The sequence below is a fragment of the Saprolegnia diclina genome, assembly GCF_000281045.1.
Source record: "Saprolegnia diclina VS20 unplaced genomic scaffold supercont1.89, whole genome shotgun sequence".
NCBI classification, from domain to species: domain Eukaryota; phylum Oomycota; class Saprolegniomycetes; order Saprolegniales; family Saprolegniaceae; genus Saprolegnia; species Saprolegnia diclina.
In genome coordinates this window covers 24,292-41,210 of record NW_008246156.1, presented here as the reverse complement: position 1 = coordinate 41,210, position 16,919 = coordinate 24,292, and the positions used below count along the sequence as shown (strand labels likewise).

The window sequence follows — 16,919 nt, the reverse complement described above, 5'->3', positions numbered from 1 at the left end:
TTTTATTCACACAAAAAGTATCCGAGCGCCACTCATACACGCTGCTGCTCAATGACTAGTGTTACGGCTGCTCCAACGCATCAAAGACCGTTTTTACAACGATGGATATGTTTCGAGCGTCAGAAATGGCTGCTCGAGCTCTCGCGACCCGTCATATTGCGCCAACGAGCTCCAATTTGGGGTCGGGGCCACTCAAAGTGGGCTTAAATGGACTTGTCTAGGTCGCTCAACCATTTGAAGTTCGTCGTCCTTTCGAATATTGACGCGTAGTTTTTACAAATTCGGTGCAAAAATAGCCACCAGTCGCTATACATAAATCGAATGAGAATTTTCAAACCATTTAATTCGTCTTTTTATTCACACAAAAAGTATCCGAGCGCCACTCATACACGCTGCTGCTCAATGACTAGTGCAACGCCTTCGAGGTTATGTGATTAACGACGCCCTCTTGGCCAATCCCGAATTGGTTACGGTACGGCGATTCTTCCGATTGGGTACACCTCGCAGAGGAGGAGGTCGGCCAATCGAATTTGCATGTGCGCAGCTGGAGCGTCAGAGCTTGCTTGCATGATCCGACAGTCGCTGACCTGGAGGAAATCTCAAACTGACCAATCAGCGATGGGAAAAGCCATATGTTGGTCTGCAGCCGAGAGCCGCACCTGTGGAGTCGCAGTAAGTTACTCTGCACAGCATCTAGCGATTTCATAAGCCGCTGGCCCAAAGTTACTCTGAATCGACCCTTATGGCATGACATTTATGTTCTTAGAAATCTCTCGGCTACAAGTTATTGTGCCTCAACGTGCAATTTGACGCTACGCCGCTCGCGTAAAGAGGGCATCAAACGCGGCCTCTTCCTCCGGAGATAGCTTTGGGACTCTTTCGATCGCGTCTTTCAGATCGGCAATCGTCGCGTCCAATGACACGTGCTGCTCGCGCGCGACGCACATTCCCTCGCACTGCTCGACCATGAGCCAGTGGTGGAGCGTCGAGAGCCGTGATGGGTGCGTGAAGGCCGTTGCAATGCGCACGGCACGCAGCCGCAAGAACATGGCGGCGAAGAGATCCTTGGCCAGCTCCATCTCGTCGACAAACTCGAAGATGGCCCGCCATTCGACGGCGCCTAGGGCCACGATGGAGATGTCGGGCGTCGGCACTTCGACATGCAAGACCGAGGCGTATACTCGGCGGTGGGCCGACGTTGCCCGGCGAAGCGCCGCAAGCCCCGCGATCGAGTCAGAGAGCACCACGTTGACGTAGTTGACCGACGTCGGGACCTCGGCGAGGTAGTAGGCGTACTGGCCGAAGCGGACGGCGCCGTCGATGTTCAGTGCCTCAGGGCTCGGCAGCTCCGTCGAGTCAAAGAGCGTTGGAAAGTGATTGGCAATCGCCGGGACCGCGCCGCACCCAAAGACGAGGCTGTCAAAAAGCACCGCGTCGGTCAAGACAGGCTCCAAGCTGTTACGATAACGGTCTGACAGATCAAAAATGGACGAGGTCCCCTCGAGAGCGTGTCGCTCGTCGTCCGCTTCATGACGCAGACGAGCCATGTTCAGACGCAACACTGCCTTAGTCGCCTTGAACGTCTTGGTCTTGTCCGTGAGCGAGGCCGCTACTGTCGTCGAAGCCGTCGTCGAGTCGCTGGGCGCTGCCGGAGGCATCTTGTTCGGGTCGTCGGTCGCAGCCATGACAGCATCATCGAGTGTTGCTGCCGACGCCGTGGTCTTGTCGTCAAGCGGCTCTCCCGCAATGACTCGAGCTTCCACCTTGGCGTCCCGTTCGGGGGCGACAGCCTTGCGTTGGGAGCCGTGCACGAGGAATAGAGCCAACTTCATGGAAGGCGGCGTGTTGAAAAGTGAGCCATTCATTGTTGCTCAAGCCACCTGCAAGTCGGACCAGTACCTCGAAGCGAGCCTTCAACGATCGTGTACGGGGTTCCTTTACCGAGATCTTGAGCGCCAGCGATACATTGTAGCTACTTGAAGCGCCCAAGGCGTCCACACTGTGGTAGTTTTACACCACACAAAGGTAGTGTGTAGCCGAATCTGTGCGTGACGCTCTTGCTTTTCTTGGATCTCGCACTGCCACGTCACGGACGACGTGCGGTCGAATGACGTTCGCTGCCACTAAGTGGTTTGGAGGTCGGGAGGAACAGGTTCATGGACGATACTCACATGCTCGCAGTTGTTGCATTCAGTGATGACGAGTGTGGCTCGCCTTCCGACCAGCTTTGAAGAACCGCTTCTGTGATCTGCGACTGCGGCGCAATGTACTTCAACGTACGGGACGACGTGGCAGCCGCGTGGCATCGACCTTGAAGCTGCCTACAGCGAAGCTGTGGTCCTCGACCCAACCCCACCAGTTCCATTGTCTACGTTAGAGTACACGGTGGTAGAGTCGAAACCTAGCAAGCACCTGCGCCAACGAATTCAAAGCAGGTCAATGTTAGCTACTCTGACACTGAACACGATGCGAGTATCTGCCCAACTGTCCTGAAGCCTACGTGGTTGCGGTCAGCGTCCGTTCAGCAGAGATACTCCGTGACGTGGCACTGTCAGATCAAGAGTCATCACTTCCTCGCCCATCGTTGGTACAATTGAACCGCATTTCGTGTGACAACAGATCCTAATGTCGTCCGCAGCATCACAATCCCAGTACACTGTACAGTAGCTATCTGTGAAGTTGAAGCTGCGGGTCAAGGAGGGTCGTGGAGAGGGTGATCGCTGAAGCAAGACCACAAATAGAACTGGGATACTTGTGGCCTTGCTTCGCTTCGTCCACTACCACGGAAAATTCGCTTTTGACGAAAGGTTTAGATCCGCGTCCATCAACCATGATTCAAATTGCAATAGCGCTGGCCCTCGTCGACCGATACAGCACCCACTCGAGCCTGTCGCGCGCCCTTTGATGGTCTTTTTTAGGCGCGTCGCGGTCTCGTCGATCGTCGGCAACAATCTGAGATAATTAACCCCTGACGCCACCGGCTTCTTCGCGGCGATGTTCGGGCAAGGATGCCGCTCCCTGCCGAGCTCAAGAGGCCCTCGACGATACGGTCAAGGTGTTGGCGACGAGGCGGGATGCCAAAGTGGAGGCCCAATTGGATCTACTTCCCCTTCAGAGTATGCCGCTTATCATCCGCTGCGAGGCAGAGTCATATTGAGGTGCAACGGCCCAGCTGCCTTTGACGTCTTGGCTTTTTTGGTCTGCAGGGTCAGAGAAATGAAACTCATTGCATTAAGTAAAGAACACTAACGTTATTAGTACACACTAAAATGCGTTGCCCCTGCCCCTCTCACTAGTCTCTATTTAAGAAATGCAACAAACGGAATCAACCCTTTGAATCGATGAGTGGCATTTTGTCTACGCCGCCCACATATCGTCCACAAAGTCAATGTGGCTTGAGAACGGAAACGGCCCGTCAAAGCTCTGGACGATCTGCGTCGCGGTGGACGCCAGTACTGCCGCGTAGTCGAGGGTCTTGTACGCTGCGGCGTTCATGGCGAACGACTGCGGGTGCCACTCGACGTCAAAATCAAACGCCTTGATGCTGTGGAACTTGGTCTGGTACTGCCGAAGCGTCTCGTACGGCATGAAGTAGAAACCGCACTGCGCCGGGTCATTCGGTCGCACGTGCCATGGTCTATATACACAATTAGCCCATTTACGAATCTACAAAACTTCAATTCGAACGCGATAAGCGTCGTGGCTGTTCCCAGCTGCATGGGCGGCAAGCACCAGTCCGTCGCCGCCTGCGTCACGTTGTCGTGGTCCCAGAGGCAAAGCGTTGCCATCGCGTCGCCGCCAAGCGTCACGTTCTTGAGGTACTGGGTAGTGGATCGATTGACGTGGCGGAGCTCTAGCGGGCGAAGGCTCTCGCTGCCGTCAAGGGCTAAACACTCGTCGAGGGTTTTGCACGTGAGCCAGTTGAGCGGACTAGACAGCTTCGATACGACTCTTGTCCACCGACATAAGTTCTTACTTGTAGCTGTTGGGGCACACGCTGAGCTCGTCATCGTACGAAATGGTTTGCGCAAAGTACGCGATCGAGTGCGAGTTGCGCGTCGGGCTGTCGGCCCACGAGTTTTTGAGGATAAAGCCCCCCGTGTGGCCTTCCTGCGTCATGAAGGCGTCGTTGTAGCCGACAACTAGCATCGCATGGCCGCCCGAGAAGGTCATCTCGGGCGAGTGGTAGAACTCGCCTTGCATATTGAGCCCGCTGTTCTTGAGCGTGTCACTCGAGCGGACGCAGCAGACGTGCGGCCAGAGCGATCGCGGACAGGGCGCGCAGGACGGCCCGGTGCTCGGAAGAAAGTGCGGCACCGACACGATCGGCGTCGAGAATGCGAGCACTTTTTGAGTTGACGCGAGCCGCTTCTTGATGCTGAGGTCGTCGTAGAACGAGTGGACGGCCTGCGTCACAGACGATATGGTACGAACACCTCATGGGTATCGAGCCAAGTACCTTGACGCGAAAGCGCAGCGGGTTGTGGGCGAGCGACGCGTTGAAGTCCGGACAGACGTTGTCGTAGCCCGGGAGAACCGTGTACGGACACACGCTGTGCGGAAGGACTTGGCGCTGGAGACCGTTTTCGAGGTAGTAGAGGTTCACAACTTCGCCGCCTTCGGTCGAGTGGTTCCACACCTACACGCACGTGACGAAGACGATTCAGCGGAAGGCGATAAACCTGGTCGCCTGCAATGCGGCAGTTCTTTTGTTGCGGCGAGTTTGCGGGGCCGTCGCAAAGACGCATGACGGAGATGCCGTACGCTTGCTCGGAGAAGGCAACGTACTCGGTGGGTGCCAGCCACCCGCGGCGATGGCCCTCGGCACGGTACGACCATTCGAGGTACCCGATCGAGGCAAAGTCCCAGCACGTCCCGCGACCCATCTGGCTCTTGTACGGTGTTACGTCCGTGGCTGCCCACGCGGGCGGCAGGAGGGCCAAGGGAATCCCGAGCTCGCTGCTACGGTGCGGCTCGGAAGGTGCCGCCCGCGGGAAGAGCGCGAGGCCCAGCAGCACCATCGAAAGGAAGCCGAGGACGTTCACGAGGAGGAGGAGGTGCGAGAGCCGCCATGTGGCTGCCATCGGCGGGCCGCCCGACGTCCCGTACGTCGGCAGCAGCGGCGGGTAGCTCGTGGTTTGCATCTCAAAAATCGAACTGTTGCGATCTTGCATCGTGACCAATCCAGCCAATCCACGTCAAGTTGAAGTATATACACGCATGTGATTGGCTACGAAGAGGTACATGTCCCGCCTGTCTTATCAAACGAAGATTCGAAAATGCCACATCGCAGGCCCAAGGCTTCCGTGGCAGTCAAAGGCAACAACTAAGATCTAAGTTGTCAAGTGTTATGGCTTATATAGCCGTCTTAGACGACGTAGCCTCCATTTGCGCGGATGTTTTGGCCGTTGACCCACGCCGAGTCGGGACCAGCGACGAACGCGACGACGTTGGCAATGTCGTCGGGCTCCCCGAGGCGGCCCGTGGGCGCCAACCGCTTGAACATTTCGATGGTTTCGTCCGACTTGTCCTTGAAGAAGAGCTCCGTGGCCGTCGGACCCGGCGAAACAGTGTTGACAGTGATGCCCCGGCGCCCGAGGTCCTTGGCCAACGTGCGCGAGAGCTGCTCGATAGCGCCTTTGGTCGTCGCGTACAGCGCGTAGTTGGGCATGATTCCGCTAAAGGCCGTGAGCGTCGACGAGATAAAGATGACGCGCCCGCCGTCCGGCAGCTTGGGCGCCGCAATCTGTGTCAGGAAGAGCGGGCCCTTGACGTTGACGTTCATCGAGCGATCAAACGACTCTATCCGAAATACATAAGCTTCCTTCGACAATAGAGTGGCTACCTTCGGTGATCTCGGCGAGGCTGTGGTTGATGAGCACACCGGCGTTGAGGACGAGAATGTCAAGCTGCCCAAACGCAGCAAGCGTCTCGTCGACGAGGTGCTGGCACTGCGCGTAGACCGCCGTGTCGGCGCGGACGTGGATCGCGCGCTGCGACGGGAGCGTGAAGTGCGCCTTGGTGGCTTCGACGGCCGCGACGGCGTCGGCCTCGTTGGCCGCGTAGTTGAGGACGACAGACGCGCCATCTTGCGCCAGCTTGGCGGAGATCGCGCGGCCGATGCCCCGCGACGCACCCGTGACGAGCGCGACCTTGCCTGCGAGCTTGAGCGTCATCTTTTAATTGCGTCGAAACAGCGAAAAAATATAGATCTTCCGAAATCGCGAGTGGCCGGCGAAGATCGTCGGAACTCTGGAATCTGGTTGTGGATCGCCACAAACTCTGGTTGCGGATCAGGTTGCGGATAAGGTTGCAGATCAGGTTGCGGATCAGGTTGCGGATCACATCATCTGCAATGCCACCACATACACTTGATTGCTTTCGAGAAATCTTGTCGCCTCCATTCCCATTATTTACGTTTGTAACAACATCCCTGAAGATCGCCGAATGGACTCCTCGTCCAATCTCCAAAAGCACGAGACGTTGCGTGGACTGGTGGTCGGTGGCGACCGCGTTTGTCTCTTGGGCGCCTGAAACGACTTTGCACTTTCTGTGATGGCGGTTTCGAGTACAGTTGTCGTTTTGGCACCAAGCAGCAATGGCGTCGTCGCGCTACACTCTCGGAGGCGTCCTTGTGAAAGAGAGAGGCATGCCCCGGTACGCACATCTCGCGCGTCTCGGGCGCCAGGCCGTCGTCGTCGGCGTCGGCTTCATCGTCATCTGCCTCGTGGCGTTTGACTCAATCGCCAACAACTGGGCCGTCAACCAGTTTGTCGGGAACGGCTTCCGCTTCCTCTCGCCGATCGCAACCGTCTCGAGCTCGGCGCAGCTCTCGTCGCAGTATTCATTTGCCAAAGGCCTCGGGCTCACCGACCTCTCCAACATTGGAGGCTGGATGATGAACTTTACCGTCGCGGCCTTTGTGAGCAAGAACCCCAACATGTACTTTGTCTCGGCCGGCAGCTACACGCTCGACAACTCGATGAGTCTCTGCGCCATCTTCCAGCGCAAGTACACCGTGGACATTAGCACGTCGCCGTACGTGAAGCTCGGTCTCGCCTCGGACACGGTCTCGTTCATTCGCGGCGACACGGTCAGCCACGCCTTCACCGACGACGCCAGCGCCAACCTTGGCAACGTCTCGATGAGCAGCGCGCAGCTGCGGGCGCTCGGGTACGCGCCGGCGCGCACGATCGTCGACACGCGGCTCACGCGGCCCTTCGCGATCGCCAACAGCTCGGCGCCGCAGAGCTACAACGTCTCGTACTACCGCGTGTTTCCAAAGAGCTTTTGCACCGGGTGCGACCCGATCGCCGAGTTTGGTTTCGGTACGTGCCACCTCACCATGGTCTACAACGACTCGAGCAAGCAACTCACCGTGACGAGCGGCGCCAACATCGTCGGTTCGACATACGACCTCGGGCTCATGCTGCCGTGCACGCCGCTTGTCGTTCTCTCCCAAGTGCTCAAAGTGCTCGCGATCATGTTTGCAATCGCCGGCTACCTCGCGAGCCGGTCGACCGTGCAGTGGTACGAGGTGGACTTGGCCAAGCCCGAGACGCTCGTGTCGCGGCTCGTGCGCACGGTGCTGCCAAAGCACTTTCCGTACGCGTCCCACGCGCTGCGCTTCGACATGTTCTGCTACAACTCGGACATCTTTGTGTTTCTCTACTGCGGCATGGTGCTGCTCGACATCCAGAACGGCCTCATCTTCCTCCGGCACATGAACCTCTACAACGCGCTCGCGCCCCAGTTCAAGTACTCGCTGCAGCTCTTCGCGCTGAGCGTCCGCCTGCTGTGGGGCAACTGCGCGGCCTTCAAGCTGCTCAAGATCACGTTGCACACGCTTGCGCGCTCGACGTACGCGGGCGAGAATCGGCTCATGGAACTTGGCAACCTCTCGGGCGTCACGACGCTGTACCTGAGCGCGATCCTCTTGTTCTACGTGCCGCCGTACTTTGAGTACAGCAACAGCGTCATCGTCGAGCTCAAAAACGGAGTCGAAAAGCTCGACGGGCTGCACGTCGACGTCTTCAACAGCTTTTACGTGCGCAACGCGTCGGCGATCGCGATCGGGCTCGTCGCCAACCTCGGGCTCGTCGTGCTTCTCGACCACAGCGTCCACTACGCGTTCTGGCGGAAACTGCGCGCCCACAGCTTTGCGCGCCAAGCGATCTACAACAGCAGCTCGATCCTCTGCGACTACCTCGATGACATTCAGCAAAAACCGCAGTCGGGCATCTCGCGCATGGTGTGCAAGGCCCGGCGCCTCAGCACCCTCCAGTGGTTCTTCATGACGCACCTCACCCTCTTTGGCCTCCCCGAGAAGGACCTGCGCATCACCAAAAAGCGCGTGACGCAGGCCGCGACCGCAATGACAGGAAGCGCCGCCAGCAGCCAAACTACGATCGACACGCCGTACCTCGTGACGCAGGACGGGTCCTACCAGCTGCATCTTGTCGACGAATCCCTCGTCGACGTCACAGCACTTGTCTACAACATCAAGATCCTCAAAGATACGTCCGTGGTTATCCAGTAATCGAAGAATCCAGTTATCCAAGAATCCAGTTATCCAAGAATCCACATTGGATGAGCTAGCGGGGTGCCTGCAGCGTCGGGTCGTGCGGGAGACGCGTGCGCTCGGGAAAGAAGGTGTACGTCTTGGGGTACTCGAGGAGGTTCTTGAGCCGCGAACTGTACACGTCCACGTAGCTACAGAACCGAATTGGTGTCCGAAGTGTCATCTCGGTCGCCGACCGCTGGGCGGAAAACGCAAACTGCGACGGATGCGACTCGACGCGGAAGACCGAGCCAAAGTTCGGGTTGATCAGCGCTTCCATGCGTTCTTGGAGCAACGAGTGCACTGCAATGTACTCGTTGTAGAGTGCAATGTTCTACACTTGTCATCAATCAAGGAAACGCAAAGAGTTAGCTACCTCGTCGTACTGGTCGTTGTACAGATGACGTTGCATGTGGCGCAAGAGGTCTTCCACGAGTGCGTGCTACGTCCTTCGTCGCCGCAGAAGAAGACGACAAAGTGCATCACCTCGTAGGCCAGCGCCTGGTACGCGTCGCTCGACTGAATCGAAATCTCCGTTTCGAGCTCGCGGATGATGGCGCCGGTGCGCCACCCGAGGATGCGGTTGGGCTCGACCAAGTCGGAAAAGAGACTGTCGCTACACCACAACTACGTTCTGATGCAAGAGAGACCGAGACACACCCAATGTAGAGCACGCGTCGTCCGCCCCAGCCCTTGAGCATGATCAGTTGCCGCAAGCTGCCCTACAACGTCCCTTGTTGCTAGAAACGCCATGTGAGGACCTACTTGGGTGTACACGCAGTTGGGCTCGAGGCGGGTGACCGCTTGCCACTGCACTTGGCGCTGGTCCACGTCAAAGAGCCGAAAGGTACGGTAGCGCGTGTAAAAGTCGGGTTTCTTGGCGCTCACGAGCGTAATTTCGAAAAACTAGACGATCCAATTCGTGAAATTTCACAAATACTGCGAGTACCTTGCGCCAATCGTCGCCCACCATGTACTTGAGCCCGGCGTCAATGTACCGAAACGAGCTGTTGGTCAGCACAAACAGCTTTTCCCCTTCGTCCTATCGCGTATTTTACCGAGGAATATCCGATAGCAGCCGCCTATTACCGTGTAGCGCTCGAGGAGCGTCCGCAGCTTCTTGTTGGGCTCCATGTACTTGGGCAAGTTCTTGACGACAGCCTTGTGCATGCGGCCGCTCGTGTGCACGTCCGCGATCGCTGCGTCCATATCCTACGCAATCTATAGCACCATATCGGTCGCAGGAGCGTACTTCGTGCACGGCGCGTGGCTCAAACGTGATGCTCTTGTCCATAAAGAACTGGATCACGTCCGCAAAGAGGCACGCGTGCGCGACAGAGAAGAGGTCGTTGAGCGGCTTCATCGTCCGGTCGCGGTACAAGATGGGAATGTGGCGGGACCCGTCATAGAGCTGCAGGATCTCGGCCTTGGAGAGGCGCTGCCGCCCACGAAAGACACCTGGTGCCATCATGAGCACACGCGACAAACCACCGGGCTCGACCCGTGTACGACAGCTTTTGGTGCGAGCTGATCTTGCACAGAAGCGCCTTCTCGCTGTCGATCGCGAGGCCGCGTATCGCAAACGACGGGTCGAACTGCAGCGCGAGCAGCCCGTCCGGGTACCGATACCGCTCGACCTGCATGAGCCACGTCAGCGTCCGGTGGGCAGAGACGACATGCGTACAAGCGTGTGCTTGGCCATGTCGTAGATGAGGCGCTGAAGCTCCACCGTGTAGTGGCACAGCGTGTAGTCATAGTCTACGCATGGAACCTTCAGCGACAATGAGACGTAGCAGGCGCACCAAAGCCGACGACGTCGATTTGCTCGAGCCTACGCCGCCAGCATGAGCGACCATGGCGCCGCGTGCGAGGCTACCGGAGCTGGTTGTTGGCAAAGATGTGGCGCGTCGACACGCGGTGCGTGTGGTCGGCGCGGAAGCCGCCCTTCTTGCGCTACAGCAGGATCGCGTGACCCACGCCGACCGCGACGCGTCGCACCTCAAACTCGTCCACGGCCGCGCGGATGCCAGGGCTCACGCCGCCCATGGTCGAGAGGCTTCGGCCGCGCGCCGTCCAGCGCGTCGTTGCCAGGCGCAGCAGCATTAAATCTTCTTGGCTCGTTTGCACAACCTCGCGACGTGGGCTGGAGCTTTTTCGCGTGTTTTGATTGGATGAAATTCCGTCGAGAAATCCAGCCAGTGGGAATCCAGCGTTCCAGTCCACGGCCAATCGAACGCGACCAACCCCAGGAAATGACAATGTTGCACAAATTGATGTACAAAAGTGTGCTGCTATGCAAGTTAAAGTGCTAGTCAGGTTATATGCCAAAGGGCTAGTCGGTGCGCTTCTTGGGCTTGGCCTTGTTGGCGTCGTTGGAGAGAAGCTTGGCGACCTCGAGCCCGGACGTGAACGCCGAGTTGAACATGACGCGCTGCTGGAAGGCGGCGAGGAAGGGCATGAACATGGCGATGAAGAGGATCGGGCCAAAGACGATCCAGCCGATCGCGACGTCGAACGCGCCGGCCATCGTCTCGATGATGACGTGCGTGTACTTGAGGCGGCCGAGCATGACCTGGAGGAACCAGTAGGCGAGGATGCCGAGCACGAGGACGCCTTCGAGGATGTCCGACATGTCGATGAAGAAGAGCAGCACAAACACAAAGCCCGTGAGCGCCAGCATGCTCAGGTCAAACTTGAACCGGCGCAACCGCTTCTGCTTGAACGTCTTGTTCCAGCGCTTCGTCACGCGGTTGGCCACGTAGCCGCAGCAGACAAGCACCAAGAGCGTGACGAAGAAGGCGCCGAGGATGATGTAGGGCGTGAGGAGCGCGAGCGTCGAGCTCGTCTTGGCGTCCGTCGCGACCGACTCGTTGCGGCTGGCGTAGACCACGCGGTACATGAGGTGCAGGTAGATGCCGATCGCGAGGAAGAGGAAGCGCGTCTTGCGGACGACAAACACGAATCGCGCAAACGGCGTCGAGTGCTCGAGCGCCGAGACCTCGGACGTCCACCAGCCGAGCCAGCTCTGGCTCGAGTCGTTCTTCGTCTGGAGCCAGTTTTGCCAGTCGCGGTAGTCCTCAATGACCTTGTCCCAGTCGAGGCCGCTCGGGTTGAAGATGAACGGCGACCAGAGCCACGTGGCGGCGACGAGCCAGAGCGAGTAGCTCATGATGCCGTAGCTCTGCTCGGTCGGCGCGACGCACTCTTGGTAGTGCGACGCAAAGCAGCGCTTGGTCCACTCGGCCGGCAGCGGCTGCGTGCCCTTGTAGTAGCTCATGTCGAGCGTCCACGAGCAGTTGCACCACGAAAACGTGCCGTAGCTGTGCCAGATGAGCAGCAGCGCAATGAGCTCGACGCCGCGGTAGAAGTGGCTGAACGCGTAGAACCGGAAGAGCTCGGCGAACTTCTCGTGCTTGATCGTGAAGCCGCGCCCGGTCGCGCGGTACTTGGCGCCGCCGTGGATGAGCGTCCGGTCAAAGTAGTGCATGCGGTTGCCCATTTGGAACGTAAAGAAGAGCGGCCCGAGCGTCATGATGTTCCAGAGGAGGTAGCTGATGCCGTGCCGGAAGCCGCGCTCGACGCCGACGACCGCAATAACCGGCACGACCAAGAGGAAGCCAAACTGCAGCGCCCACGACGTGTTGAGGACGCCCGAGATGCCCATGCGGCCCGTCTCGAGGTAGAACTTGTCCATGCCCGAGAGGCAAAAGTACATCTTGCCGTAGATGAACGCGTAGATCGCAAACACCGTCATCGTCTGCGTGAAGTACCAGCCGAGGTTGCCGTAGAACCACGACTGGAGCCGGAAGAAATCGAGGCGGCTCGCCATGCGCATCGCGTCGCGGGACGTGACGCACTCGCCGGCGCCCGACGAGAGCTTGGCCTCGAAGAGCGCGAGCTGCTGCATGCCGACATCGCGGCCCTTGCCCACTTGGATGAACTCTTCGTGCGTGACGCGGCCGCCGCGGAGCGTCGAGTTGAAGCCGGCGAAAATGTCTTCCGAGAGGTTGATGCCCTTGGACGACTTGGCCGTGCCGCCCGTCGTCATCGCAAACATCTTGTCGAAGACATCCGGGTGGCCGTAGTGCTGCCGCACGTGGAACATGGCGAGCATGCGCTGGCCGAGCGAGACGAACGAGAGCTCTTGGATCTGCATAAAGTTGGCCAAATTCGAGACGCCGCCCGTGAAGACGTACTCGCGGAAGCCAATGATCGTCACGGGCGCCTTGGGGCTGTGCTTGGCGTCGTCGACCGTCGCGAGGAGGTTGGGCATCTTGAGGCACTCCTCAAAGTACCCGTCTTGGTTCATGTCGATGGCCTGGACAAACTCGCCGCGCGTGAAGATCACCGCGTGGTTCTGGTTCTCCGGCTTGCCCTCGCCGATGATCGGGTTGCCCGGCAGCTGCACGCGGTACACCTCGACGATGAGGTCGCCGACCGCACGGAGGAGCACGGACGCGTACGTGACCGGTCCGTCGACGCCCGCCTTGGTCTTGTCGACGTAGGCGACGCGGAAGCCCGGGTGCCGCTTGAGGAGCACGTCGATGTCGAGCGCTTGCGGCAGCCGCGCGGCCTTTTGCTGGCCGTAGATCTGGCACGTGCACACGTAGCTGAACTTGAGCGCGACCATCTCGTCGAGGTAGATGCAGCGGTTGCAGCGGCAGCCGCGCACGTGCATGGGCGCGTTCTCGCCCACCTCGAGCCACGCGAGGAACCGGATCGCGTCTTCGTGGTACATCATGCCGCGCACCGTGCGCGCGAGTGTCTGGCCGCGGTACGATGCCCAGAGCTGGACCTCCTCCGGGCACTTGGTGAGCGCGTCTGCCGTGTCAACTGCGTGGACGCGCTCGAGGAACGCCGTCCACTCGACCGGGTGGATCGTCTGGAGGTAGTAGAGCAGCCGGATGCTGTCGTCGTTCTCGGCCGTGAGCTCGTCCACCGAGTACAAGACGATCTCGTTAAAGTACGGCGTCGCGATCGAGAACGAGTGCATCTGCTCGATGGGCTTGGCCTCGGGCATGGCCATGAAGAGCGAGTTGGCGAAGAAGCGCAGGCGGCGCTGGCCCTCGGGCGACCGCGGCTCCGCGTCCACGTTGTCGACCGTGAGCAGCTGGTACGCGCGCGACACAATGTCCATGGCGGCTTCGTCGTGCAGGAGCGACGAGAGCTGCTCGCGCGGGTACTCGCCCGAAGCGGTCATGAACGACCCGGCCTTGCCGCTGAGAAGCTCCACGAGGTGCTCCTGCTTGCGCACGACCTTCTTGAAGAGCGCAAAGAGGCTTTGGAGGAGCTCGAGGATCTTGGGCAGGCCCCGGTCGACGGCCTCGGGCGACGTCTTGGCCTTGGCCGCCGTCGTCTGGATCCCGCGCATGAGCTGCGCGCACGTGGAGCGCACGGCGTGGAGCTCCGAGAGCTCGAGGCCCTTGAGCACGTTCTGCGTCAAAACCGTCTCTTCGACAAACGCGAAGACGCTGTGGAGCTCCGGGTGGCGGTCGCCAATGAGCAGCTTGAGGACCTTGGACGTAAAGATGTACGAGCCAAAGATGGCCTGGAGCCGCAGCGGGTCCTTGCTCAGGCGCGCGATCATCGACGCCTGCACCTTGTCGAGCGCCTTGGTCTTCTTCTTGTCCTTCTCGAGCTTGGCAAAGACGGCCGCGCACTCGAGCACGATGCTGATGCTTTCGTCCAGCTTGCCGGCGGTGAGGAACACGGGCGTATAGAGCCGCTGCGCGTCAATGAGGTAGCTGAGCACGCTCAGCTCGCGGTTGCTGAGCACGTCGGCCTCGCGCATCGAGACGAGGCACTGGTTCCACGCCATCGCAAACGGAATCGAGCGCTCGTACGCGGCGCCCGTGAGCCCGAAGACCGCATCCAGCGCCTTGACCGACCCGTTCGAGGACGACGACGTCGACGACTCGCGCTCCAGGCGTTCGTCCAGCGGCACGTCGTCCACCGAGAGCACTTCGGTCGCGCGGTCGCTCAGCACATCCTGCTCCAATAGCGCGCTGTAGGCGTGCGTCGCGATCGTGAGCGGGGACGACCCGTTGGCGTCCATGGTCTTGAAGTGGCGCTCGGGGCCCGGCCCGTCGGCGTCCGAGCGCATCGCTTGCTTCTTGGTCTTCTTGGCCTTCTTGTCCTTGGGCGGCTCGAGCAGGTTTGGCACCATCTTGCGGTTGAAGACCTTGGGGATCGACCCAAAGGCCGCGCGGAGCACCGAGAAGGACCGGAGCTCGCCGATCTTGAGGTTGAAGCCAGCGACGGACCCGTAGAGGACCGAGAAGATGGCGTAGAAGATCTGCGCGTCGTAGAGGAAGACAAGGAACGCCGGGGCCCAGAGGAAGGCGATGTACAAAACGTTGTAGATCGGCACCTGCAGCATGAAATACGACACCTTCAGGTACTCGGTCGGGTCCGAGACGTAGATGAAGAGCGACGTCTCGACGAGGCTCTTGACCATGAAGCGGTAGTCGAAGAGGAGCTTGATGCTGAAGAGGAAGACCCAAAAGCACGTGTAGCGACACTCGACGCGCAGCGGCACGTACAGCGACCGCCCGACAAAGCCGATGCCGATCCGCGAGAAGAGCCGGTTGAAGAGCTGCCACACGATCAAGAGCCCGATGCAGCCGCCGCTCGCGAGCAGCATGAGCGGGCCCATGTCCTTGCGCTCAAAGTCGAGCAGCTGCTGGCCAAACTGCGGGATCGCGCCGAGAACGGTCGTGAGCGACCACTGGCACGCGGCGCAGTTGAGCTGCCCGTCGCCGCGCAGCAAGATCGCGTTCATCGCGGCCTTGCGCCACTTGGGCAAGCAGTTCTTGTTGTCGTAGACGATGACCGACTTTTCGCTCGCGAGCGTCGCGTCGGTGCCGTCGGCGTACACGGTCGCCTTGCCCTTCTGCGCAAAGCACGCATCGAGGAGGTCCATGTAGCACGTGCAGCGCCCCGACGTCAGGTCGAGGCAGCGCGTGAAGGCCACGTCGCTCATGAGACTGCGAAAGTCCGGCGGCAGCGTCCCGAACGTCGTCTCGGTGATGAGCTCAATGCCGAGGCAGGTCGCGAGCTTGGGCACGTTGCACTTGGTCTCTGTCATGTCGGCGCCCGCGTCCATAAAGTAGCTGCGCTCGTCCGAGTTGTCGAGACCGGGCTTGGCGGAGGCGTAGAGCTTCCCAAAGGCCGACGCGTTCCGGAGGACGTTCTCCGTGTACATGATCGGGTTGTCCGGGCAGAGAAGCACCATGTTGAGCGCAAACGTCACGGTCGCCAGAAAGAGGAGGATGTTGGTGAGGAAGATGCGCCGGAACGAGACCAGCGCGCGCAGCCACGACCGGCGCTCGAGGAACGTCTTGGTCACGACGTTCGGGCGGCCTTTCTTGTCGACGCTGGCCACGGCTTCCGCGATCGTTGCAGGCGCGTACTTGAGGCATTTCTTCGTCCAGAAGAACTCGTTGACGTCGTCGTAGTTGCGGATCTCCGTGTGCGGCGCCCGCGCGCCCAACGGCGTCTTCTTGTCGCCTTCCTTGGCGAGCTCGAGGTAGAGGGGCGTGATGCACGCCTCCAGAAACGGCGCCTCGGCGTGGTCGCGACGGACGTCTTGGACGAGGTGGTGGAAGAGCCAGCAGAGCAGCTCGGGCGTTTGGCGAAAGTTGCTTGCCTCGCCCCACATGAGGAAGAAGAGCACAATGTCCACAAGCGGCGACGACGACGTCCGCGGCTTCTCGCCCACAAAGCCGCACCACTTGGTGTAGTTGCCAAAGAGCCGCGTGTGGAACTTGGCGGCCGCGGCCTCGACGGTCGCCGGCTCGTCGGGCGTGCTCAGGTGCGCACAAAAGTTGGTCAGCAGCAGCGTCACGTGCTCCTTTTGGTTGGCGACGCTGCTCTCCTGGAAGCCAAAGGCCGCCTGGAGCGCCTCAAAGACATCGCGGCCCTCAAACCCGGGGCACCTACGACCATGTCCACGTGAGCCATAGAATGCAAGACTCATGGGACGTACGTGGTGTAGGCAGCGTGGACGCTCTGGAAGCGAGGTGGCAGCGCGCGCATGTCGAGGATGTTGACATCAAAGTGCGTGCCCCGGTTCGTCGGCGACGAGAGCATGCGCAGGTACGCATCCATCTTGGCGGCGAGCGGCGCGGCGGCGTGCTTCTCGGGAAGGCGGTCGAAGCGCAAGCTCACGGCCTGCTCAAAGACAGCGCGGGCGCGCGCAAAGCTGGCGTCCGCGGCGGCGTGGTCGCCAGTGGCCTGCGCGGCCATGGCTTCGTGGAGAAGGCCGACGCCTTCGTCATGGAGCGTGCGCTGCCGTCCAAGTCCGTCCATCGGGCGTGTCGTCACCGCAGGATTCGAAAGTGAAGCAGCCGGATCTTGC

At 59.9% G+C, this 16,919-nt stretch overlaps 6 protein-coding genes across 7 annotated transcripts; 1 reads left to right on the top strand and 5 right to left on the bottom strand.

Moving 5' to 3' along the window:
* Window positions 1-726: 726 nt before the first annotated feature.
* Window positions 727-1,950, bottom strand: SDRG_15334 (hypothetical protein). Its single transcript, XM_008621503.1, has one exon. The coding sequence runs from the start codon at window positions 1,863-1,865 to the stop codon at window positions 813-815; it is 1,053 nt and encodes a 350-aa protein (XP_008619725.1). The 5' UTR covers window positions 1,866-1,950; the 3' UTR covers window positions 727-812.
* A 1,315-nt stretch (window positions 1,951-3,265) lies between these two features.
* SDRG_15333 (hypothetical protein) lies at window positions 3,266-5,176 on the bottom strand (the record flags this gene model as incomplete). Its single annotated transcript, XM_008621502.1, has 5 exons — window positions 3,266-3,637; window positions 3,688-3,930; window positions 3,977-4,407; window positions 4,460-4,639; window positions 4,683-5,176. Coding segments are annotated over 5 exons (1,628 nt in total), but the record flags the coding sequence as incomplete, so codon positions are not given.
* A 136-nt stretch (window positions 5,177-5,312) lies between these two features.
* SDRG_15332 (hypothetical protein) lies at window positions 5,313-6,268 on the bottom strand. Its single transcript, XM_008621501.1, has 2 exons — window positions 5,846-6,268; window positions 5,313-5,802 (listed from the first exon to the last, which is right to left on the bottom strand). Exons 1-2 carry the CDS (start codon window positions 6,174-6,176, stop codon window positions 5,369-5,371), a joined length of 765 nt encoding a protein of 254 aa, XP_008619723.1. The 5' UTR covers window positions 6,177-6,268; the 3' UTR covers window positions 5,313-5,368.
* Window positions 6,269-6,544: 276 nt separating this feature from the next.
* On the top strand, window positions 6,545-8,562 carry SDRG_15331 (hypothetical protein). Its single transcript, XM_008621500.1, has one exon. It carries the CDS (start codon window positions 6,599-6,601, stop codon window positions 8,537-8,539), a length of 1,941 nt encoding a protein of 646 aa, XP_008619722.1. The 5' UTR covers window positions 6,545-6,598; the 3' UTR covers window positions 8,540-8,562.
* A 32-nt stretch (window positions 8,563-8,594) lies between these two features.
* On the bottom strand, window positions 8,595-10,702 carry SDRG_15330 (the record flags this gene model as incomplete). 2 transcript variants are annotated; one of them, XM_008621499.1, is made up of 14 exons in its annotated part: window positions 10,559-10,702; window positions 10,437-10,513; window positions 10,363-10,391; window positions 10,245-10,318; window positions 10,062-10,197; window positions 9,813-10,018; window positions 9,650-9,772; window positions 9,510-9,602; window positions 9,326-9,466; window positions 9,221-9,282; window positions 9,047-9,176; window positions 8,937-9,002; window positions 8,758-8,894; window positions 8,595-8,712 (listed from the first exon to the last, which is right to left on the bottom strand). In XM_008621499.1, the coding sequence occupies exons 1-14, from the start codon at window positions 10,661-10,663 to the stop codon at window positions 8,595-8,597; spliced, it is 1,497 nt and encodes a 498-aa protein (XP_008619721.1). In that variant the 5' UTR covers window positions 10,664-10,702. The 2 variants fall into 2 exon arrangements, with proteins under 2 accessions (XP_008619721.1, XP_008619720.1); XM_008621498.1 differs by having other exon boundaries at window positions 8,595-8,894.
* Window positions 10,703-10,813: 111 nt separating this feature from the next.
* SDRG_15329 (hypothetical protein) lies at window positions 10,814-16,905 on the bottom strand. Its single transcript, XM_008621497.1, has 2 exons — window positions 16,548-16,905; window positions 10,814-16,497 (listed from the first exon to the last, which is right to left on the bottom strand). Exons 1-2 carry the CDS (start codon window positions 16,868-16,870, stop codon window positions 10,893-10,895), a joined length of 5,928 nt encoding a protein of 1,975 aa, XP_008619719.1. The 5' UTR covers window positions 16,871-16,905; the 3' UTR covers window positions 10,814-10,892.
* Between the last annotated feature and the right edge of the window lie 14 nt (window positions 16,906-16,919).

Bases quoted from the DNA above. Each gene is read 5' to 3' on its own strand.
- SDRG_15332 (XM_008621501.1), bottom strand. From the start codon at position 6,176: ATGACGCTCAAGCTCGCAGGCAAGGTCGCGCTCGTCACGGGTGCGTCG. The intron at 5,803-5,845 runs GTAGCCACTCTA...TATTTCGGATAG, and splicing joins CCTCGCCGAGATCACCGAAG to AGTCGTTTGATCGCTCGATG.
- SDRG_15331 (XM_008621500.1), top strand. From the start codon at position 6,599: ATGGCGTCGTCGCGCTACACTCTCGGAGGCGTCCTTGTGAAAGAGAGA.
- SDRG_15334 (XM_008621503.1), bottom strand. From the start codon at position 1,865: ATGAATGGCTCACTTTTCAACACGCCGCCTTCCATGAAGTTGGCTCTA.
- SDRG_15329 (XM_008621497.1), bottom strand. From the start codon at position 16,870: ATGGACGGACTTGGACGGCAGCGCACGCTCCATGACGAAGGCGTCGGC. The intron at 16,498-16,547 runs GTACGTCCCATG...ACATGGTCGTAG, and splicing joins GTCCACGCTGCCTACACCAC to GTGCCCCGGGTTTGAGGGCC.